This window comes from Amphiprion ocellaris, chromosome 10 (assembly GCF_022539595.1).
Source record: "Amphiprion ocellaris isolate individual 3 ecotype Okinawa chromosome 10, ASM2253959v1, whole genome shotgun sequence".
Lineage (NCBI taxonomy): Eukaryota > Metazoa > Chordata > Actinopteri > Pomacentridae > Amphiprion > Amphiprion ocellaris.
The window spans coordinates 20,364,074-20,389,170 of record NC_072775.1 but is presented as its reverse complement, the minus strand read 5'-3'; the positions used below and the strand labels follow the sequence as shown (position 1 = coordinate 20,389,170).

At 39.8% G+C, this 25,097-nt stretch overlaps 1 protein-coding gene across 1 annotated transcript; it reads left to right on the top strand.

Annotated features, from left to right (window-relative positions):
* Window positions 1–1,981: 1,981 nt before the first annotated feature.
* Window positions 1,982–16,663, top strand: wnt3a (wingless-type MMTV integration site family, member 3A). The gene is made up of 4 exons (XM_023270372.3): window positions 1,982–2,425; window positions 7,415–7,656; window positions 13,480–13,745; window positions 13,837–16,663. Exons 1-4 carry the CDS (start codon window positions 2,304–2,306, stop codon window positions 14,314–14,316), a joined length of 1,110 nt encoding a protein of 369 aa, XP_023126140.1. The 5' UTR covers window positions 1,982–2,303; the 3' UTR covers window positions 14,317–16,663.
* The last annotated feature ends 8,434 nt before the right edge of the window (window positions 16,664–25,097 follow it).

Here is a 25,097-nt window from a genome sequence, read left to right as displayed (position 1 = left end):
TGGCTGATCGGTGTATATTTGTCGTCTTCTTTCTGACAACCTTCCAGCTACTTGAATCCACAGACAGTACATCCTCCATCTTAATTGTGGACCATGAAGACGCACATTTTCTTTCAAATTTCCTTCCTGGCTTCTCAGTTACTTCTGTCTGCTCCATTTTTTTAAGGATTTCTTTGGGCATTTTTTGGAATTTCAGATTATCAAACTAGCTGTCTCATGAGACACTGTTGTTGGGGTTATCCATGAAGACAAGCCAATCCATATTCACAGTTCTCAAGGTTAAGAAGGCCATTTCAGGCAGGAGATAAGTGATCTGGAACATGACATGTGTAAACCTGTAAGTAACACTTTTATGATGTGGGTGATCCTCATTTTAACTAATGGGCTGTTTTATCTACAACAATGTATTATATTTCATGACGTGATCATAAGTTTGTGCAAATTGGTATATAAATACAGCTGTCAATCAAATGTAAAAAAAGAAATAAATATTCATGCAACCACACATTATTCAAATCTGTCAGTACTTTACTGTAATACAGCAAAGTTGTAGTTCTTTTCCAGATTTGCAATGTACAAGCACCTCCACTAGATGGCAACAACATGTTGTCTGCACAGGAGGCGTTTGGACTCCAGGGTTCTGACTCTTCCAGGCGAGTCATTCAGGTTTATCATATGGAGTTACTACAGGTGTTAAACACTAATAAATACTGTAGCGTTAACTGAAGGAAGAGACACGGAGGGAAATAATTAGGGCTCATCAAACAGTGTGGGGATTGTAAGAACCTAAAAAGGAAGACTGTATGTATGCTGCAGGCACACTTTCCATGTATTAGGAGATGTATTGTTCAGGCAGCTGATATAAACTTCTAGGAACAGCTGAATTAGTGAAATTAAACAGCTGTTTGAATTTTAAAAAATCTTATCTAATTGCTACTGGAGAGAGTGTTGTCCATGCTCGTTAATATACTTAATTAATGTCTTACTTCTAAATGCTCTACTGACAATCTAGAAAAGATTATTGCTCATTAAGCTTCATTCTGTACAGTTTCTCCTGCCAGTGCAATTGCAAACACTTCGATAACATTTCATTTGCAGCTCCACCAAGCCAAAATACTCTGCTAATAAAACTGTGATATGCATTTCATTTCGCTTATTATTAAATAATCACTTCTATCAGGTTTATTTCAGAGGCTCCTGAACAATAAGTGTTGACTAAGATATTGTGAAAATAACACTTTGTAACCACCGTTTTTAAAAAAAAAAAAAAAAAATCTTTTACTAGTCACTGATGTTGCACAATAGGACATTTTCAATCTACAGATAAGCCTCAGTCCACCTCCTCTTAGATCAGATATCAGCAGCCACTTGACATTGCAAAAGAGAAACATGCAATTTGCCATTAAAGCTCAGAGCTGGCCAATTTTATGGGATATTTTCTTTGGACTGAGATTTTGTTATCTTATCTGCAGATAACAGCTTCATAAGTTGGACTGGAGAACTTTCCTCTCTTAATGCTGAAAATATGAACTCTATATTTAAACATCTGTCGAATTTACCTCGAAAATAACTTGAAAAAGAGTGTTTTGTCATTTCACAATTTCAGAGTATAACTAAAAGGAACAAAAAAAAACGTGAGATCTTTCACATATTAATGCTTAAGTGAATCAAATCGTTAAATTATTGAGTATTTATTTAGAATTATCCATTTTTATTCAATCCATCAGCTCTTCAGGAACTTTTCTAAACTTCTAATTTTGCATTCATGACAAACAGGCACAAATAAAGAGCTGCGGACTTTAATTATGGTCTTAAGCAATTCACACATATTTATTTCTGCATTTTAGAAGCTTCAAGCCAGGGAGTGAAATCCGGACAGGTTGTTATAGCTACGCAATCCACAGGGGTTCCGATGTCTATTTAAAATCCTCCAGACCCTCCCTCTCTCCTTTAAACAACATTATATATACACACACACTGCATGCTAATGCCACCAATTCTCAATGAGCACTAAAACACATCTTAAAATTACCTCGTTCTGCTGTGTGAGTTCAAACAGGCTGACAAGCCAACAAGGGAACATATCATCAGAATTCCCCCTTTGGCGATACCTGCTGATTGGGTCCTAAAAAAAAGCAAGCAGCTTTTAACTTTAATATTTGGCTCCCGAGTTCTGCCACGAGTAGTCGCGAAAGATAGATTTTCCTTCGGGGTTTTTTTCTTTTCTTTTGGAGGCTAGAAATTAAAAATCCATCAGTGTAGTTTTTTTATCTTTGCTCTTCTGCTTAAATCTATGTGCGCGGATGAGCGCGCATGCAAGCTTTCTGCTGGAGATGTTTTGCGAAACTTTAAGGATGATATACCTTGGATGTTTCCTGCTGCTCTGTGGGCTCACACATGTCATGGCAAGCTATCCAATCTGGTGGTAAGTTCGATTTTCTTTATTCTCCAGACAAACGACGACAAACTGTTGAATTTAAACTCTGAGAGGTACGTGGGGATCCTCTGGAGTCAGTTTGAGCTCAGAGCTGTGATTCCTGCTCTGACATTTGTGCGCACTGATGGTAAAGTTGGTCCAGTTTCACTTCAGCGGAACGTTTGAATAAAAAACGGGCAAAAGTTGACTTTAGAATTAGATCAAGCGGTGTGAAAAATGTAGAGCAGACATGTTGAAATATATGAAACCAAAACTGACTGTGGAAAAAGCAGATTTCTGAGTGAAGTTTATTTTTAATGCTGTCGACATTTGCAGCAATTCGATCGAGAGCAATTTTTATTTTCAGAGTGCAGCAGGTGCAAAGTTTGTGTGTTTGTTCACGAGCATGTGTGTGTGTGTGCGTGTGCGTGAGTGCGTGTGTGTGTGTAGTTGGGGGGTCAAAGTGGCACAGAGCAAAGATGAAATCCTGCAGGGTTCAATGAAAGACATACTGGTAATAAAAGCTGTATATGAATTAAATTTCAGTATGATGTCATGAAGTTAATCAGTATGTTTGTCACAGTATCTGTTTTATTTACCAGAATTTTGGTTCTTTCTTCCCTATAAACAAAAAGATAATTGAGGGTTTTACTCCCACATCTTGCCAAGTTGTCATTTGTTGTCACTCTAACAGTTCAACACTGATCTGATTGTTCAGCTTCTTCCACATGTCCTTTAAGATTTAAAAAAAAACCTGCCTGACACTGACATTAATGTGTCTTTTCAGCATTTTATCAAATCACACAAGAACCAATGAGTTCATGCACCAGTGCGACTGTACATTAATGACGCACCAGCCCAGTTAGACATACAATTAAGAAATTAAGATGTGACAATCTGCAAATTAGCACTATTTTACTTTTTTTTAAATAACTGGGCTGTTGCAACTTCCGAAGGAGCTCTTGTTTTTTGCTTACTGTTCCGGCTTTATCCATCGGCTGCACACACCAATCACAACTGTGCTTATAACAAAAAAACAGCAAATGATGCCTGATTTCTAATAAATCATTCAATATTTGGGGCTGCTTAGAAATTGAGTGTACCCTAATCTGCTTCACTTAATGGGTCCCCTGGTGGTAAGACTGATGAGAAACTAATTACATACTCAGCTGGAAGGAAATTGTGATATAACAGTGAACCCTCTGGACTGAGAGATGGTTGGGGGAAAAAACTGACCCAAATCAGTGCACTGCTGCTTTATTATGATCCTACTTATTTAGTGTTTAGCATATCTGATGAACTTTATGTGCTTTATGAGCTTTATGCCCCCCCCCCCCACACACACACACACACACACAAAAAGACCTTGAATTTCAATCTGTGCAGTTGTTTTTTCTACTCGATTTTTTGTGGAGTCAGCTCTGAATGACACAATGGAAGACAGGTTTCCATTCTGTCATATCTGAAAGCCTGCAGCAAGCCAAGAGTGAACTTCTGTGCTGATGGTTTGATTTTGGAGGTCAGTGAATGAAAAGCTACAGAAGCATCTGTGTGGCAAGTCAACAGAGTGAGAGCAATACAAGCAAGACAAACAATCTCCGACTGCAAAAGCAGCACATGAAGTCACCTTTCAGTTCTGCTATCTTGACGTAACACTGAATTTTTTTTTTTTGGACTTGAAAGACTGTATATGTATTTTGTGTTTTATAGCAACTCATCCCAAGTCAAATAACGTGGTTCCTTTTGGATCGCGCTCAATACGCCTGCATTGTCTCTGTGTTTGCAAACAGCATGCCGGTTATCTTAAGAGATTTCGCTTCTGCGAGCAGCAATTTGGGATGTTTTGCTGACAGAAACTGCTCATCTTGCCTTCGAGTGGCCATTGGAGCTTCATCACACTCAAGCTCTGCACCATAGTAGTCTGCAGGGACATGGATCAGCGCTAAGACAGGTTCATGTCTGTTTCTTCTCGACCTGCCATGACATAGCCTGGCTGCACCCGCCACCCCACCACCTCCTTCTCTAGTCCACCCCACCTTAGAAGATAAATACCTGGAGGTGAAAGCTTGCCGCACATTCCTTTTCCCAAACATATTCTCTTGATGTCAAAGTCGGCTCCAAGGCCTCGGGGCCCACAAGTAAAGTGGTAATTCTAAGGCACCCTGCTTGGGCTTGCTGAAATATGCATTAAACCTGCGCTGGATACACTTAGATGAGAGGGGGAAAGTCTGTTCTGAGACAAAAATGGAATATCATACATGTTTTAAGTATTTATTTGCAAATATTTTCACTGAAGCGTTCATTTGACAACATGAATCTCCTACTCTGTTTGTCCATCAGTAGTTATACAGAACATCAGATTCTCTATAGAGCCGCTGGTCTGAGAAGGTAAATGGATATTTCAAAAGGAATTACAAAGATTGAAATCAAAACACTCAATAAATACCTCAAATATAAACACCACATGCAATGCCAGTTGTAGTTTAAATAGCTGTAGGAGCAGGTATCCAGCAACACTGTGCTTTAGTAGTTTCTTAAAATAATCATAAATCATCCCTGGTGGAACATGCCCTGCCTCCTCTCATAGGCCATTTCCTAACACAGGAAGAGTGGCATAGATTACTCAGCCCCTCTGAGACAGAGGCATGAGTGGAGCAGCACTGAGTCATGATGATTTTATGTGACACGGTTTGAGAAGATGACCCGGCAGAAATGCATGCAAATTGGTCCTCACAGGTATGGGTATAACAATCACTAAGAGTCATTAAAGATTCCCACCCTCAGGCCTCAGATGATGTTCCTTGACAAGAGATGATATGATCTACACTATTTTCTGCTGTTTAGATGCATTTGGCGTCAGGCTGACATACAAAATCTGTTTTAAAGATGCAGTTGTTGAAAAATGCCAAACCTAAAAGATAGCACATCTTTCTTCTCTGTAGAGGAAACAGACACTAAGAAGGTACAAGACTAGACTGACAATAGACAACTATCTATAAGATGCAGACCTGCGGTACTGGAGTGTGACCTCTATTTAATCCCATGAAAAAAATTCCTGTTGGTGAACCTCCGAGGAATTCATTAATATGACGTCTTTGCTTGCATTTTCTGCTCTGTTTGTTATGTGTGTTAGTGGCAAACCAAAATTCTGCACCATTTTATTATCTGGCCTCAAGTTTCAGGGTGGATGGATTGACAGGGGGCAAAATAAGGTCAATTTGTCATCAGAGCAGACTTGTTTACTGATGTAGCAGACAAACTGCAGACGAATGTGATTTCCCTATGGAGTCATTATGAACTTGCCATTGCTTGCTTACTGGATGCCTCATATATGACAGCGGTCTACAGCGGTCTATTCTGCAGAAATTGGGCAAGAAATTCTGTTAAAACCAATGTGAAGCATTACTCTAATGTTCGCTTGGGGGAAATAACAGTGGTTCAGTCATAGGGTCCGCTGGAGGCACACAAACACCTTGACACCTGACAGACTAAATTTAAATGTAATAATGAAAGTGAACAGACTGAAATCAGCCTTTAAATTTCAGGACTTAATTGAGGTATTCAAGGTCAGCATATTGGAAGCAAACTGCCAACCGTCAGTATGGGGTCATTTGGCTGAAGAGGTCTTTTTTCTGGGAAGCTGTGAGTTTAAAGAAAAAGAAAAGAAAAAGAAAACACGGCCTGAGGGCCAGTGTCAGGAATTTGGTAATCTTGTTGTGATCAGCAATTAGCCCTTGAACAACAGTGAACGGGTCAGCAGATATTGAGCTAAGTGAGCTGCAAAACACCGCACACCTGCTCTGGAGCTTCCTCTGTGGAAAAGCTACTGTTATCAAGCCCTTATCACTCAGGGGAGGATCGTCAGAGAGCTGCTGCCATACCAGTGTTTTCGTCCTTAATAGACAGTTGATGTGAAATACGGACCTGTCTGGATTGCCAACAAGCTACTTTGTAGCTACTCTCCAGGGCTTTTGCCAAAAATAACAGGAACTCTGCTATTAAATAATCTGGCTGTTCAGTGACAGTATGAAAGAGTCACAATATTGATTTTGGTAACTTATCATAGAAGGCAAACACCCCAGTCAGTGGTTAATGCATTTATAGAGAAGAGGTAATTTATTAATTTAAATTGTGATTGTATTTCTTTGAATAAAGAACTTTGTGTCTGGATGAAACCCATTAATTGCTTGTAAACTTAGTTGAAACGTAGTTGAAACCTGTGTGCCTCTCTGTGATGTGACGTGGAAATGCTGAAACACAGATGTACAAGCCAAATACAGCAAAATGTTTCTTAAAATTGGTCCAATTACATGCTGCGCAGTGGTACAATGGATGTCCCATTTCTATGATTACTACTTACACAAAGTCCTAATTGAGAGGACACAGAAAATAAAGACAGAGAGAAAGCAATAAAGGCATGAAGACAGAGAGATGTAATCAGTGAACCAAGTTTGCACTTGTTGTATCCCAGAATACCTTCCTCAAAGGAAAAAAGAAAAGGAGGAGGAGGGGTGGGGGTGGGGGGGTTCTGTGTTACTCTTAATACACTCTCTGAAGTTTCAATGTTGGGTTTGCACTCTTATTACCCTAAGCTGAAGGCCTGTTAAGTGTGCGGACAGTTAATAACAAGGTGCAGTTTTCCAAGTTGTCAGCTTAAGGTCTATGAAGACCTCTAGATGCATTGCGGACTTTCATCTTAAACAGAAACACTGGCTGCTTCTGCGGTAGCAGGGCTGCAATTTCAATACACACAAAGGCCAGGTGTCTGCAGAGAGGGTAGTTGAAGGGATAAAGGACGACGGCCTAATGGTAGCATCTGATACAGCAAATAAACACACACAATCAAGTTTGCTCAGACATAACATTACGCTGCACCAAGAGGGAAATTAGTCTCCCACTTGAGAGGAGTTATATCGGCAGATAAAGACACAGACAGATAGGGAGATGAGATATAATTACAAAAATGCACTGACAATGTGACTTCCTCTCCTGTTGCAGGTCACTAGCAGTGGGCCACCAGTACTCATCACTGGGGACTCAACCTATCCTTTGTGGCAGCATACCAGGTCTGGTGCCCAAACAGCTGCGTTTCTGCCGGAACTATGTGGAAATCATGCCCAGTGTGGCCGAGGGGGTCAAGATTGGCATTCAGGAGTGCCAGCACCAGTTCAGAGGCCGACGCTGGAACTGCACCACGGTCAATGACAATCTGGCTATTTTTGGGCCAGTGTTAGATAAAGGTAAAATTCCACAGAGCACTCGTGAGCATTCTGGCACACAGACTCTCATTTCCCGGTATTTGTCTGTCATTTCAATAACTTGTCAGTATATGTCAAGCCCAGAGACAGGTAGTGTCACGTTCCCAAAATTCCCGGTGTTTTGATTTGTCTCGTCGTTTCGGTGACTTATTGTCTCTGGTGTGTTAAACAGAAGTCAAAGCTACAATCCAAGTTGTCCTTATCCATATTTTAAAGTCCTGAAAGGTCTGGCAAAAATAGTGTATTGTTTAACTGGCATTTATAATAATAACTTTATATTAACTTTTAGTAATAATAGTGCTACTTGACCAGTAGCAAAACAGAATTCAGTGATGGCAGTAAAGAGCAGTTAGAAATTTACATTGCCAGTAAAAATATAAACATTAGAGCAACACTTTCTGGAGAAACACAAAATGAGGATACGTAGCTTCATCAAGACCCAGTTTTATGTTTAAAAAATCTTAAAAAGAAAACTCTAATCTGTGGCTAAGCATAGTAGTGGCTTAGACTATATGCTGTCTGTCCCCACTGACTCCAGATTTGTGTTTGAGGATGTTATTATCCTCTGCAAAGTTCTTGGGAATCTGTGCTACTTCAAACCACCTAAAAATATGAAAACTAAAAGTGACTTATTGTGTCTCTACGCTGATTAACTCTTCCATTAACAATTCTATATTCTCTTTATCCACTATTTGCATTAGAAAAGCTGCACTCCCTGTGTGCACCATTCATTATGCTGATTCAAATCCTTGTTTAAATAGACTTTAGACTGAACAAGCTCTGATGGGGCCTGTATGCATGAAATAATGTACACAATTAGTCGAGTGAGTTCTGTCTTGTTGGAGTTTTCTTTAGGAGGGGATCCCCTGTGAATGCTGTACTTTCCTCTGAAGTACCTTACACAAGATTTGGAACTGAGCTGTGTTACGGAGTTCTTCCAAAATACATTTTTTCCCATTAGATTATGCGATAATGACTTTTAGGTATGTGTCTAACTACGAGTTCAAGCTATAGAAATCCCCACTCTCCAACAGACAATTTATAAAAACAAGCCACAAACCTAAGAAAGAAAATCTATTTGTAATTCCATACTTGAGTGAACTCAGGAGTCAATGTGCTTGATACAAATTGAACAAGCATGATATAACGTGTTACCTATAAGCCGATAGCAGGTTTTGTTCCCCTCGGATAGAGCCATGCTAACAGATTCCCTCAGTTTCAAGCCACTGTGCTAAGCTAAGCTAACCAACTGTTGGCTGTATCTTTATATTAAGCATACAGAAATGAGACTGCTATTGATCAGCTAGAAAGCAAATTGGTACATTTCTCAGAATATCCCGGCATTGCTATTGTTGCTTCTTGCTGATTTCTATGATGAACTATACACTTCAAAGTCGAGAACAAGAGCAGAACGCAGTGGATGAGGGTGGAGGATCTAAGCTAGTCACCTAGTTTACAGAAGATTGATGCAAACGCGAGGGGTTGGAGGTCAGTCAGGGCAATTGCTTTTAATAAACTCTTGAGCCAGTTGATAGAAGAGACTTGAGCTCAAGTAGGTGGCTAGCGATAGGGGTTCTCAATCCCAAGCCTATTGTGGTGCAAAATGCCACCACATCTTTCCCACTGCCTCCCCTCCCAGGCCTAAATTGCAGGGGTACTGACTGGAAAGAGAAGGCAGCTACTGGGATTTAGTAAATCATTTTGATTGGATTAAGGTCACTCGGGCCCTTAATAATGTGAGAGGTCAAAGTGGCTGGATTAAGTGCCATTGTCAGAGGCCAAGGAGAGTGGCTCAGAGGCTCACAAGCCTTTGATAGGGCTTAGTAGGAGAGGGCTTCCATTTCATTGGATTTGATTGATGCTAGTGTTTGTCTGTGCAACAGGGCCATTGTCCTCACTGGTGTCTGTTTGTCTGCAATTCAGACTGTTGTATGTCAGTTTCCTCCTGCCTTTTTTGTAGCCAATGCTGAAAGGAATAGTGGGCACCTTTATTTGCTTCAGAGGCTTAGTTACTGTCAGTTATCCCATCAGAGTCCACCTCACCTACACTGAGGACACTGGAAGTTTGTTTTACAGTGGTGGATTAAGACACAGCACTGGAGGAAGGAAAGACAACTTTGTGAACTAATTCAAGATTACAGCTAAAAGAGAATGAATGAAACACTTGAAACACTATGGTTTTCTTTGATCACTTACACAGCCTGTTGTCAAATACACATAGAAATGCTTATGCCTAATGTTATAACACACTGGTTGGACCACACATAAACATTCATCTAAAAGTAAAGTTACTCCTGCCTTTATAACAGACATGGTCTTCATCTCTGAACCTCTCTCTACATCGCTCTCTCTCTATCTATCTCCACACCCCAAATCACAAACCCTACCTCTAGGCCATGTCTGCGTCAGCGCTCATTAATTTACATTAACTAAAGTGTCAAAACATGCACCGCTGGAATCTGCCTGTGATGAAAGGTAATAGAAAGCTGCGCAGGTGTTCTTAGTCCGCAGAGCCGATCCCAGAGCGGTTTCGGCATTCTTGGTATTTACAGAACACCTACGTACTAAATCAAGCCCCAGTTTATGAGTCATACGATAGAATTAGTAAGGGTAACTTTGCTACAAAAAGTGGACAGTCACAGTTTCCCAGGTGTTACCTCCCATACAGGCAGAGACATGCACCGTCACTATTCCCCTTGAAACCATTACATTAAAATGAGACGCATAGGAAAGTCCTCTTATGTAATATTTAAAACAAGCAAAGAGACCTGCAAAGTTTTGTGCTATTCTGCTTCTGGTTTGTCTAACCTGCATTCTATGTAGGTACATCTACCCTGAACCAGCAGCTTTGTATTGCAGGAAATACACCTAATAAATTACCCTAAATCATCAAGTCTCATCTAAACTAAGCAGGAAAAGGTCAGGGGATGTTGGTTACGACCTATGACCTGAGGAAGAGAAAGTGTAACTATTTAGGATGAGCTAAGAGGTCTCTGCTTTTCATGAGACGTATGTCTCTCCATGCTGGGGGAGGGAAGCTAGCGCACCAGTATATCATTAACTCTGGGCAAGAAAGAAAGAAAGGGTGTGGTAAATGGAGTTGATGGGGGGACCTTAGCCCCACTCCCTGCTGGGCACTGCTCAGAGCACAATATCTTCGCAACCATGAGATTAAGCAGGAGAAAAAGTGCTTTTCCCCATTCACACGCCCTTTAGATTGTTTTATTAAACCATTTGAATAGGGATTTCCCTGTCTGCCGACAAGCGGGGTCCAGCCAATGCATAGTTCTCTGTTGCTATGACTTAACTTGGTCCCCACTAATCACTGGCCAGGGCAAATTTCATATAAAATATCTGGGTCCATTGTGGGACTAACACAGCGTGACAGTGGCAGCACAATAGGGGATTCAACCCCCCAGCAGGTTGTAGGGACCACTTGGCCTGCCAGGGTCTGGCAAAGTTTGGCGGAAAAGCATTGTCTGAGATAAAGTGTCCTTAAATACCATAAATTGGTCATAAACCTAAAAAAAAAGAAGTGGAACCAGTGGAATAGGTGGTGTTACTAGGTGAAGTAAATGGTATTACAGGTGTATTCAACCCCAGATGTTGACACTATATTGTATAAAATACCAAGAGTGATTTGTTTTGCCAGTAGTAGTTTGATGAAGTTTTAATCAATTCCTTCTGATGACTTTTGCTATCATACTGTCATGGGTAAATGGTCCAAACTGATACCACCTTAAAATATGCCTTTGTATTGACACCAGATTTCAATGTGGCATTGAGGTGAATTTCATGGCTCATATGCTCAGGTGCAAATTGAGTGGAAGTTTTATGCACTATCATTTAAAGTTGTGCAGTATTTTTCATTAGTTGGAAGGGCACTTTCTTCTAAAATGGGGGCTTATCACAAGAAATCTATGACCTGATACACCTCCATAGATAATCTTTTTTCTAGGTTAGCCCCTCCAGTCTCACACAGAGATGCCAGGACATTTTATATTTGCCCTACTACAAATCCTTTGCTCATTTCATCAAGATAATCCTCTTTTTCCCATTTTCACTCCTCCATCCTATTACGCTCTGCAGTATCATTGTCACTCATCTGTAATTTCCCGAGGCATTCCTGAGGGTTCCAATTTACATCCACATTCTTTATGTTTTTTGTCAGAAATAAAGACATTCTGTGGTGAGCTAAATTAAATGAATGTCTATGCTGATGATATTGTCTTATTTAACAAAGAAGAATCTCACTAAAGTGAAAGCCAAGTATTGGTTCAAATAGTTCCAGTTAGTTGTGTGTACTGGGAGAAGTTTTTTTCTGGCACAATTTTGAGTTACACAATCAGACCCTGAAATGGAATCTGTTTTAAAAATAACTTGACATTTAAGATTATGATAAAATGAACACCTCAGACATTCACTTCAATTCAGTCATAACTCCAAATTTATAAACATGAAGGTCATACTCTGTCGGTTTTAGATCATGCGTGGCAAAATATAATTAACCACTGAGACAGTTTCCTCATGTTGTCCTTTACATTTTGCGATCATCAGCTGCCTTGATTTGCCGAGAAAACAAAATAATATCAAGTGAAATGATCTGAGTTGGCTGCAGAAAGCGGGATCCGAGGAAGGAGAGCAGAGGTTTAGGTGTATTGTGAACATTAGAAGCCTTCAGCAGTGGTATGAAATGGGTGGTGGAGGATGCCAGTAGACCTTTTCTCTTGCATCATTGTTTCTAATGCCCCTTAGTCCTCAAACTGGTTGGAACCTGCTGTAAGGGAGGAGCTCCTACTCCCTTTAGCTTGATACGCCTTCCTTCTTTCTTTTCTTCCTTTCCCTCTATCGTTTTTGTTCTTTAGACAGAAACATGCACTGTTTCTCTCAAACACGTGTACACACACCATCCCAGATTCTGCTACTGATCTTTAACCATGTCTGTGTATTTCTTTGCTCTAGTTTACATTATATTTAGTCCTAGTGTTTCCTGTTTCATGCACTCTTTGTTTTGTCTGCTTTCTCTTGTGATTGTGCAAGATTATGAGTACATATATTTAAAGCAAACTTCCCGACATAATGAATCCTGTTAACCCATTCAGACTTTGGCTACCTGTAAACAGTTATACGCATATGTAGCTTCAAATCTTCGTGGATTAAAGCAGCTGGTAAAGAAAGACACAAGAAAAGTATCTTTCTTTCCAATATGTAGTCTCCTTTAGTTCTGCATATCTGGTCACTAAAGACTCATCTCCATGTTGTCTGTATGTATTGTCCCCTCAGTGTGAGTCTGTTTCCTAACCTTTCAAAAGCTTAATTGAGTCTCTTAATTATAGGCCTGTCAGGCTCGTCTCTTCCTCTCATCTCTCTGGAAGATCCTGATCCCTCTGACTCATCCGTTAGCTATGTCAGACAGAGACATTGAGGCCTTGCTGGCCTTATTCAGAGACAGGACGATTGATGTGTGGGCTGAATGAACCCACACACTGGTACACATTGGTAGATACAACCTAAACACACGTAGCCAACAGTAATAATGGAGTCAGTATATATAGTTTGTTTGATCTTGTCTTGTTTTTGTTTATGCAGTTAGACAAGAGCAAATACAAGCATATATGCATGTAAACAAGTGGTGACCTACATTTTTAAAAATGAATTATAGCTATAACTTTGATTCAGAAAACAGACGTTAGCATCAAAAAACTCATTGTTCAAGTGGCAGATGTGATTATTTACTTCAGAAATGGTGTTTCTCTGCTGGATGTTGCCTACAGTATGTCTTACAGATCTGCCATTCTTTTCCAGCCACTCGAGAGTCAGCTTTTGTTCATGCCATTGCCTCAGCGGGAGTGGCATTCGCAGTGACCCGTGCCTGCGCTGAGGGTTCAGCTACTATCTGCGGATGTGATACGCGTCACAAGGGCCCCCCTGGAGAGGGCTGGAAGTGGGGTGGCTGCAGCGAGGACGTGGAGTTTGGGAGCATGGTGTCCCGGGAGTTTGCTGATGCAAGGGAGAATCGGCCTGACGCACGCTCAGCAATGAACCGCCATAACAACGAGGCAGGAAGAATGGTTAGTTTTCTTTAAGCTGCTTTTGCGAATGATGTGGTAGCAGTTCTACTTTCGGTTGCTTTGTTAACACAGTGCTTTTGTTTGTCTGTAGTCCCTGAACGACAACATGTTTCTGAAGTGTAAGTGCCATGGGCTCTCAGGCAGCTGTGAGGTGAAGACGTGCTGGTGGTCTCAGCCTGACTTCCGAGTTATTGGTGACTACATGAAGGATAAGTATGACAGCGCCTCGGAGATGGTGGTCGAGAAACATAAGGAGTCCCGTGGATGGGTGGAGACCCTGAGACCCAAGTACAACTACTTCAAGCCCCCAACAGAGCGCGACCTGGTTTATTATGAAAGCTCACCCAATTTCTGCGACCCCAATCCGGAGACGGGCTCCTTTGGCACCCGGGACCGAATCTGCAACCTGACATCGCACGGCATAGACGGCTGTGACCTTCTGTGCTGTGGCAGAGGTCACAACACCAGGACTGAGAAGAGAAAAGAGAAGTGTCATTGCATTTTCCACTGGTGCTGCTACGTCAGCTGTCAGGAGTGTGTGAGAGTCTACGACGTGCACACCTGCAAATAGAGACGGAGAGGTTCTCATCTTTAATCACCAAAATTTAAAGACTCCAGCAGGCAGAAGAACAAAAGCAGGTATAAGACATGAGGGACTGTAGAGCTGTCTGACCTATCAGACACAGCTGCTTGTGCTTTGTGCCGTGTTGCTACAAAGAGCCAGTCTCTGCCTCAGTCAGCCGAAACAGTGGAGTAGATGTTGATATCTGAAAGCATCGCCTTTATGAGCTGTGATGGTGGAGACACTGGCAAAAATGTTGATATCTCTAGCGGCGAAAAGTGCTGATGTAGGAAAGAAGAACTGTTGGTTAAATGACAAACACCATATTGGTGACTTTTCTTCCTGTGTTCTAAGTAGTTTCATTTTGTTGAGAATAGCACAGCACTGCCAATGCTTTCGTGAGTATGGAACGAAAAGGAAATTTCATTGAAAATGAACATTTTCTTCAGTGTTTAATCAACATTGTACACGATCAGACACTCAACAGCATGCGTTCTCCTCCTCAATATTATTAGTATGTATGAGTATATCTGAAAACTAACACGATCACTGCGCGAGTGAGTTTTTGTTTCATAGTGTTTCATGTTACTGATGTCTGTGTAAGAATGCACTTGCACCTGAGTGAATGTAGTTATTTGCTGTAATGTGTTTACATATTCTCAAATTCTTAAGCTAACGAGTTAATATCTGCTTTAAACGACTAATTTTATTTGAGAGTAGACATGAGCCACATCCACTGAACATGAGTGAAAAAAGAATAGACACAGTCTGCACATTTTTCTTCTTCTTCCTGAAACACCTGAAGCTATTTCTAAAGAGTAACAACACTTTGAACAACATTGAGATTTATGACCAAAGACAAGAAAAGAAGCCTCTCCTCCTCCCACCAGTAAATCTGTGATGGTCAGAGAGCTGTAAGTGAGTCTGAAAGATCAGCACTTGTGTCCCGTTGAGAAATATGAAGCATGTTCTCCTTGTTTTTAACAGTATTAGCAGTGTGTCATGTGACTCAGCGTGGGGAAAGCTGTTATTTATAAAAGGGAAATTCCCACTATATTGTTGTTTCCTTCATACACAAGTAATATCCTTTTGTTCTGACATTATGATCAGATAGAAGTGTACACCCTGGTGAAATAAAACAGAGATGGCAAACAAAGCTGCATCATATAAGTTCTGTATTATGCAATGTAATTTGCAGTAGCTGTAAAATGACGACCAAAACCTGTGCATGTGATGATTACTAGCTGTGGCTTCTTGTTCCCCAAACTAAACAACGAGCGGCATCGCTGAAACTATCAATACTTCCCTTATTTTAATGCTGCTAAGATAATATGTGTATGTATGTGTGTGTATGCCTGTGTTTAGGTCCTTACGTATAGTAAGTCTTTGTTCATCTATGTTATATGTATGTTATTTTGCATGTGTCAATTCTTTCCGTGAAAGAAATCTATTATATGTAGTTTGGTTAAAAAAAAAAAAAAAAAAGGAAAAAAAGTGAAGTTTGACTAATTCTTGCATACAGTAATTCCCATTTAACCAAATAGACCAAAATAGAGTTTGATATGTTATTTTAGTTGCTTATGATTTTGTTATGATGCTAAACATCAGGGCAAATAATATTCATGTTGCTCTCCTTTAATTTGAAAAGAAGTACAAAACAGTATTTATTTATTTGGCAAAATGACTACTGAAAATAAAAAACTACTGAAAGCCGAGACAGAAAGTTACGTAATGTTCATGAAAACGTGTGCATACCATCAGTGTACAGTTTCTCATCAAATATTGTTTACAGCCAATGTACTACTATGTCTCAGGCATGTATAGTTCTTGGATTTTGTTCAAAATTGCCCAACCACAATTACATTACATCATGACTGAAAATATCAATGAACAGCCATAATCAGTTTCACATTTTAAGTCATCCTTAATAAACTACACAACATCTGTTATCAGTACAAGATGTGATATCTTGCATTTATTACTGTACACTTTATATGTGTGTGATTGCTTATGTGGACAATTTGGTTATGTTCTTTTTTCTTGTTTTGTTAAGTCTTTAAATCCAAAGTTTTGTACAAACTAGTTCTTGCGTTTTTATGAATTTCTAAAAGTTTTTTTTATAATTATTTATTTCATGCTATGTACATATTAGTAAGTAAAAGTATATATTTGCAGAAATACATTTTTGAAACAGTGTTGTGACTTGTAACGCTGTAGCCTTTTTACCTCATCTGGTTTTTTTTTTTGTTTTGTTTTGTTTTTTTCACTGACTGCACACAGGTACTGTTTGTCCTACTGCCTGTAGTAGATTTCTAAAAGTTAACTCTGTAACACCAAAATAAAACAACATAAACAACCAAAATTTGTATGACTGAACTTTATATGTGATGAAAATCATTAATGCTGACTATTTTTTTTATTCGTGAGCACCAGGTAACTAAGCTAACTGTTTCAATGAAATGTCTTGTCTTAGCTAATGAGAGGCCACTATGTACTGTGGACAAATCACATATTTAAACAAGAAAAGCACTCTGAGTGCGGTACTCTGCCAAGGATACTCAGTCATTGTATGATTTCCAATGGGTAAGTCCTGATAAATCCACAGCAGTCGATTTGTAGTAGAATCACAATCATGTGATCGTCAGCAGGCAGCTGACGTAGCGTTCACTTGTTGCCATAGTTACAATGATGCCATGCAACTATCTCGCAATGATACAGAAATCTTTAACAAATCCGTGGATCCAGACTAAAAACCACGTCACTGCCAAAATCTAATCAGGTGATCCTTGTGTCATTTCTGAACTTTCCTTAAAAATTTCATCCAAAGCTGTAAGTCTGTTTTTGAGTAATGTTGCCCACAGACAGACAGACAGACAGACAGACAGACAGACAGACAGACAGACAGACAGACAGACAGACAGACAGACAAACAAGCACGATCGTCACACAGAGTAAATATCTGTGTGTGTAATTGTAGCACTTATATTTCAGTGATGAAATAAATTAGTAACGTTGTCTTGCGTTTTCAGGCATCAAATGCATTGGATGTTGAACACAACCTTTCAAAATAAATCTCGAAAGAAACCATCCAAATGAAGGACTTTGTTGTAGTCTACCAGTGATACCTTTGGCTTTGATTGGTTTATTTTTTGGACATGTATGGATCACTACAGAAAGACAAACACAATATGCAGTTTTTAAAAAAAAAAAAAACTTTTGTATGTTTTCCAAAAAAAAATGTTATCCTCTTTTCTGCTCTTATTTTCATTGGATTATTTGTTATGGTCGGAATAATGAATGAAACGTAGTTATTGGTCAGATTCAGCTTTGGAAGATCGGTTTACTGTAGAGCATTAATTTAGATAATATTTAAAAGTCATGTTTTGCTCTGAAAATATAAAAGATTGCACGTCTTTTCTGTGCAGACTTTGCAATATTAATCTCACGGTTAGCAATACCGATATGCGCAATTTTCACATTTCCTGCTGGGTTGTAAATCACATTTGAAATGTGCATTTTCCTTGAACTGGTAATTACACAAAAGAACTGCAGTAATACAATTCCCATGAAAGTTTGTCATGATCTTTCTCCACAGCTGAATTAAGGGGCGTGGAGAGATGAAGTCAAGTTGATCAAATCTTAAACAGATAGACTTGAAAAATCCTTCATATCATGGAAATTCTGTCTATACATTTAGTTTTAAATCAGTTTGTGGGTATTCTCTGCCCTCATTTTGAATGTGGACATTAGGAAGGTGGCAGGAGGATAAGAGATGATGCTATAAATCAGAGATCTTCAGCTCTAATTGACAGCACATAGACAGTGCAAATGATAGTCACGTGTGAACCATCAATAAATCTGCTGTTATTGTTCTTTACACACAAGGAAAGTGTTTGCCATCTTATGCTCACTATGTATAGCCCCTGAAGAAAAGAATCCAATTTCCTTTTTTAATTATTAGATTTTGCAAGGCCTTATCAACTAACAAGCAATTCCATGCTTTGATGTAGCTGCCGTTTTAAATGCAAAGGAACACTAAATTATCCAGAGTTCCTGTTTACACATTAAGGAAACAATGTGTCTGTCTGCTCTGGCTAATATAGGTGAATTCCATTGATTTTATTTAAGCAGAAAATAGAAAATCTAATCACAGTTACATACTTGGTATGTAGATGTGCTGCCAGTCATGAGCACTAATAGATTAAGGCCATAATGCCCAAACACGGGCTGTGGATTTGTCATGGGACGAAAGACGGAAAAATAAGGCTGGACTAATAATTTGATTCCTTTGAGAGACTGCAGAGGCCAGCTGTGCTTTTTGAGAAACAATAATAACAGAAAAAAGATCTTAGTGATGAGAGTTTAGAAATAGATGGAGCTTTGTTGAGGAGAAAGACCTGATCTCAAGATAGATTAGGGGCTGGGTGTGAATAGAACCCACCAGTGCTCCAGCTCAGCCGCTGGACCCCTGATAGTCTTTGAGCCCTGCAACAATGTCACCACCAGAGGCCAGGTCTCACTGCTATCTAACCCCATTATCACACAGAAAGATTGATACACACCCCCTTCAGAGTGGAAGCACCACAAAAAGTGATACCCTTCCGTTCTCATTCATGCGGATTCATTAGTCTGCCCACCCCCACATCAAACTCTATTTTAAGCTGTCTGTCACAGTTTGTCCAACGAACAGAACTCATTACTTGGGTGCACTTATTCTCAGAGACATTCATAAAAATGCTATGGCATTTAAACCCTGCCTTATGACGGGAAATCGATAAAGACATGCTGCAGACTGCTGTGCAGGAGCTCCTGGGAACCTGCTAGTTTCAGGTTTGGTTTAGTGACTGGGAGGGTGTCAGCAGCTCATTCCACACCTCGACCTTTGACATTTTTCACACCATCTGAATGGGAGAAAACAAGTACAAAACATGAAACAGATCACAGGATGGACAGAAACCCCGGCCCTGCAGCAACGTTGTGTTTTAGCTGAAGGAAATGGGCCCTTCCCTTCAGCCAGACCCTCCTCGCAGCTTTGTCACCCAAGTGAGATGAACATTGTTAGCAGATAGTTGCCAGAGGAGGCTACGGCGGCTCCAGTGGGAGAGATGGCATCCTGACTGTGAGAACTTTGACGCCACCAGACTGCAAGTGGCACCATCCAATAACCATATAAATGGGAGACAATGGGCCTAATTGCAATCAGTGTCCTCTTTTGATTTTATGTCCTGAGTTTCACCCTGACTTTCACTAGAGACCCCTGCATGCATTTCAATAAAGCGTTGTTGTTGTGGAGGACGGATCACAGTGACATATATACAGTGGAGCGGTGCAAAGGCCCACACTCAAATGACAAAATGCAAATACTCCCCCAGAAGTCACACTTTGGTTACAGCCAGCTTCTCCCTTCCTGAGGCCTTTTGATGTTCCAACAAGAAAATCAGACACCAAATTACGAGCTGCGACGGTTGCTCAGATGCTCAATTTGGCAGATTCAGATTTATGATGATTTATCATAGCAACTCAGCAGCTCTGACAATCAACACTTCAACCTGAACTGTTTTCGAGCAAAGACTTTAAAGAATGTGATTCTGAAAGCTCTTCTTTGTAGGTCATACACACCAAAGGTGATGGGGCACAACAGAGCTATAGAGAGCAGTGCAGTGTGTGGGCACTTCATTATGTAACTGACTTTGAAGCCTGTCTTTTGATGTCTATGTGTTCTACTGTGTGGAATCAGCTCTCTCCCTTACATTCAGTACATCTTTGTCGCATAAAATACATCAGTGCATCCAGATAGAACAGAAGAAGACCCATTTTTGTTACATGTATATTATATTAAAAACAGCTTTGGTATACTGCCACAGTTTAATATGAGAAACCTGGCATTTGAGTCACAAAATATAAGCTGTTTATCTCACCAAAAGATGTTAAAAATGATGTTATTTTGCCTTGTTAGTTGTGTATTTATATGGCCTGCAAGTGATAATGTTTCTCACTTCTATTTTAAACAGATCCTGACAGCGCTCACACCTTAACCAACACTTCAGCCTCTAAATTCTAATTTAGGATTCACCAATGTGTTGTTTATCACACAATACTAATCATTTCTTGCCACTTTTGGATGAACATTAGAATCACCTTACAAGCAAAATAATCTTCTACAGATAGCTATTTGCACTGATGCAAATGAAACCTTTTTTTCTTTTTACATCAATAGTATGTTGAAACATCCTAAGCATCTGTAGCAATCATGGCAATAGTTTCTCTTTTACAGCCCAAGGAGTGCTAAAGTATGTCACCTGCCTTGAATGAGGATGATGTGTTATCTGAAAGATTTCTAAAGATCATGAGAAGAGATGTGACACCTGTAAAGCGGCCTTATCCCCTTTTGAAGTGCCTATTTGTATTGTTGAAGCCAACAAAGGAATTTCGCCACCTCTGTACTTACAAGAGAGCATTAGTCAAGCTGGGGGAGGTAACAAGGAGGGGGGAAGGTGATATGGGAGACATAGTAATGCACAACGCACTCTACAGGTGTGCATTTGGATGTGCATGTGAGTGCGTCTGAGAACGACACTGGCTCCTGTGGCTCTTCAGTGGAGAAAGGTTGGAGGTGCTCCGTGTGTTGAGTTCTGCTGCTGTAAGATGTGGTCTGGCAGTGGTGGAGGTGGTGGTGATGGAGCCTGGAGGTTGACAAGGGGTCATCCTCCAGATCAGTGTGGGCTGGGGGGGTGAAGAGGGGAGGGGGAGAGGCAGACATGATCACTCATTAGTCGCCCTTTCACCTCTCTGTAGCTCAAAGCAGTTCAGCAGGTAGCGTTAGCATGCAGGCATCTCCAGCAGCGGTTTCAGTCCGTTTCACTCATGTACATTGATTTCTGTTGGAGGTGTCAGGATCACAGTTTAATGTTCATAGCAGGTTAATTACCACATTTGTGGCAGTATTGAATCAAATGATTTTTTACTTTATGTAAATAGACTGTTTTTGCACTACTTTAAGATTTCCTTGCACTGTAAAGGAGAAGCTCTGCAATCTCGTTATACATTGTATAATGACAATAAAGAATATTCTATTCTATTCTATTCTATTCTATTCTATTCTATTCTATTCTATTCTATTCTATTCTATTCTATTCTATTCTATTCTATACAGTTAAAAAACTGCCCTTTAGAGCAATTGCACATCAGGATGTAGCTTTGAGTTGCTGTTCCACAGAAAAGACGGGCTTCAGGCTTTTCAGAAAAGTTCAAAAGTTTGGGGTCACCCAGACAATTTCATGTTTTCCTTGAAAACTCACACTTTTTTTCATGTGCTAACATAACTGCACAAATGTTTTCTAATCATCAATTAGTCTTTCAACACCATTAGCTAACACAATGTAGCATTAGAACACAGGAGTGATGGTTGCTGGAAATGTTCCTCTGTACCTCTATGTAGATATTCTCTTAAAAATCAGCCGTTTCCAGCTAGAATAGTCATTTACCACATTAACTATGTCTAGATTGTATTTCTGATTAATATAATGCTATCTTCATTTTAAAAAACTGCCTTTCTTTCAAAAATGGAGACATTTCTAAGTGACAACAAACTTTTGAACGGTAGTGTATGTTAGATAGCGCTTTGTGGGACCATCCCCCACATCTTCACCAGTGTGTCCATTATGAAATCCTCTCAAATTTAGTAGTATTTGAGGAGAGATTATTTGCTTTTATTGTGAAAACTGGAGAAATAAATTCTGGACTGGAAATCACTTGATCAAAGTTTTGTATCCCAGCCCAAGAGAAGCTTTAGAGTGAATGAAGTTCAAAATGCTGAATTCATAAAAATGTGATGTTGCTGGATCGAAGAGCGTTTGTCTCAGGTCCACAAAGCAGATTATGCAATATTGGCACTGTCATTAATACGTTTTAGTGTTGTTTGTGTCCACTGAAAATGTGACATGGTCCTAACACCACCAAGCAGAAAAATCAAAATTGAAGACAAGAAAGATTTGACCATTATTCAATTGCGCATTGATCTTAGTGTAAATGACATTTTAAAAATGAAACCAAAACATGGTACACTGAAAATACAAATTTCAGTCATCCTGTTAGATGTACGCTGATAATTTATCATAACAAAAATCTCAAAGTGAAAGTTATCATTGCAACTATCAGTTTTACAGCTTTCTGGTTACAACTGTAACACTGTAAGTAACAGAACCTGTATTTAAATTAATTAACACAAAAACAATAAAAGCTCAAAAACAATTTCTTTTTCCATATTTAGTCATCCTTGCAATTTGATTTCCTTGCAACTTTCCATACAGTAGCTCAACTGTCAAATAACTTGGGAATAACTTAGGTGAATGCTAATCATATCGGTTATTTACTTAATTATCAAATAGTTGTGTTCATAATTAGAGCTTTTATTCTTCAATTAATTTATTTAAGATACTAAACATTCAGTTTGGTGTTAATCTTACTGTAGCTGGCAGCTAAGATGACTAAAAAGTTCCAATTTATCTGTACTATTGTAATCTCACATGTCCAGAGTAAGTGAGATTGGGTATATCAATTACAAGGTGACTAACAGGGGAGAGGAGAGGGGTTATCATTAGCAGGGACTGGCGCTGGCCTCTGGTAGTTCCAGTAATTACCTCACAAAGGGTGGTGCTTGCCTTCCCACTGCTTTTCCCACACTGCACTGCAGGCTCAGAATTCCTGTCGGCCCCAGACCTGCAATCTCCTCGGTTTTAGACAGCAAATTACTGACAAGTTCCATTCTTCACAGCACTGTAATTGCTTTTTAGTGCTGTTTTTATTGAGGCAACCCCAACCCCCTCGCCCTTCCCTCAATAAAGCTAAGTCAGGGAGGGGGCGAAGGGTTAATATAGATGACATTAGTCCCTAATTGGAAGGTCTCGAACCTCAGGAAACTTTCATGCAACTCCTGTCATTTAAAAAAAAAAATAGCATTAGTATTAGTGTGTAGATGTGTTTCTGTATTAGACTTATTTTTATCGCAGTTGGCACATGTTCCCTTTGAAATCTAAGGACAAAAAGTTCCACATTTGTTTTGAAGACACACAAACTCTGTAATAATGCCTCTGTGAGTGTTTGCTCCAGAGAAGTGATATTATTAAGACTCTTCACATCCCATACAAAGAGAGGCGCTGAGCATCTTGGCTACTCCACGACTTAAATCACTTCATGTTGTCTTTCCCACCCCTGTGCATTACTCTCTCAATCTATTACTTTGTGGAAATCATTAGTCTCCATGTCAATACAAGCTCCAAGCAGAGAAAACATCTCATTATAGGACTTAAAGAGATTCGTAGCATTCTTGGCTCCGTCAAGCTGTTCTTCCTTTCTTCAATATAGTTACTTTCCTTTCACTGAGAGGATGAATTCTCAACGTTCCAATGCTGGACAACCAAACAGTTGCCATTTGAAATGAGAAAAAGAGAAAGAATGGAAAATGGCTGAGGGATTAGAGGATCTAAACAGGATAAAGGGATAGGAGATTCTTGGTGTGATCCAGTTTAGTTTGAAAGATGGAGGGTCTTAACAAGGATTTGAGACTTTAGAATTCATTGTGCCATTATTTCCATCCTGTGCAGTTTCAAGTAAATTGTTTGCCATTTTGTGGCCCTTACAAGCCCAAACTTCTTCAAATATTTACATGCAGGAGTATGCATAACATTAAAACTTACATTGACAGAATGCATCAATTATCTCTGAATCAAATTTATAACCATATACCATTTGCTTCTTGTATTAATGTTTCTATCTTTGTTCTGGACCCAAAACACTTCTAGAGATGCAATGTGCAACTTTCTGTTAACTTTTTGAGTAGCATTATTAGGTCAGGTACCCCCAAAATTTTATTACAGCCAATATTTAAGCCCTAGTTTTCCAAATGCGCAGAGATTTCTACATACAGTTTGAATTTTGAAAAAAGTGATCTGGTCTTGTGTCAAACGTGACCACATCCGGGCTTGGCGGAGCAGCACATTGCCTCGAGGCTACAACCTGCAATTGACTGGGGCAGCAACCTAATTCGCATGTGCCCTGGTGTGTCCATCTCCCTGTCAGTCTGAGCAGGTTGACACCTCTGACCCTGTCAAGAGTGTCAAATAGCTTGTCAGAGGCTTTCAGTAAAGCACAATGACAAGCCCTCTAATGCATTACCACACGAGTGCCAGCCAGAAATGAGAGGCTGTTTCTCTGCAGCCTCGAGGCAGACAGGTGCGCTGTGGAGCAACACACACACCAAACAGACACACACAAGGAAGCCCTCTCTATCACACAGTGACCAGACACACAGGTCATAGATAACAGTGTCTGACATGCTAAATGACTGCATTTGCTTTTGAAAAATAATATATGGGTTAAAGTATGACAAACAACAGTTGTCAAAAATAATTAATTCTATTTAATGTGATCGCACACTGCGGTGCCCAAGCTTGAATGCAATGTTCCAAATGCCTCCAAATTCATTATATAGTCAGTTGAGGATTATCTTTGAGGGCCTTAGATAACTGAGGAAGATCAGTTGTCAGTAGCAATAAAAAACACTACCTGGACCACTTTGGGAGCACGTTAGGCCTGTAACCATGAGGCCTCCGCAGGGCCACTTACAATCAACCTGTCAATGTCACGGATGCCTGAATGTTTGAGAAATACGGTGAGACCATGTTACAAATCATTTAGCATCAACATGACAAGTCAAAAATCTGAGATTCCAAATCTGGACACCGACTTGGTTTTGATGCCACAGGTTTTGGTTGTTGCTGATTGTCCTTAAG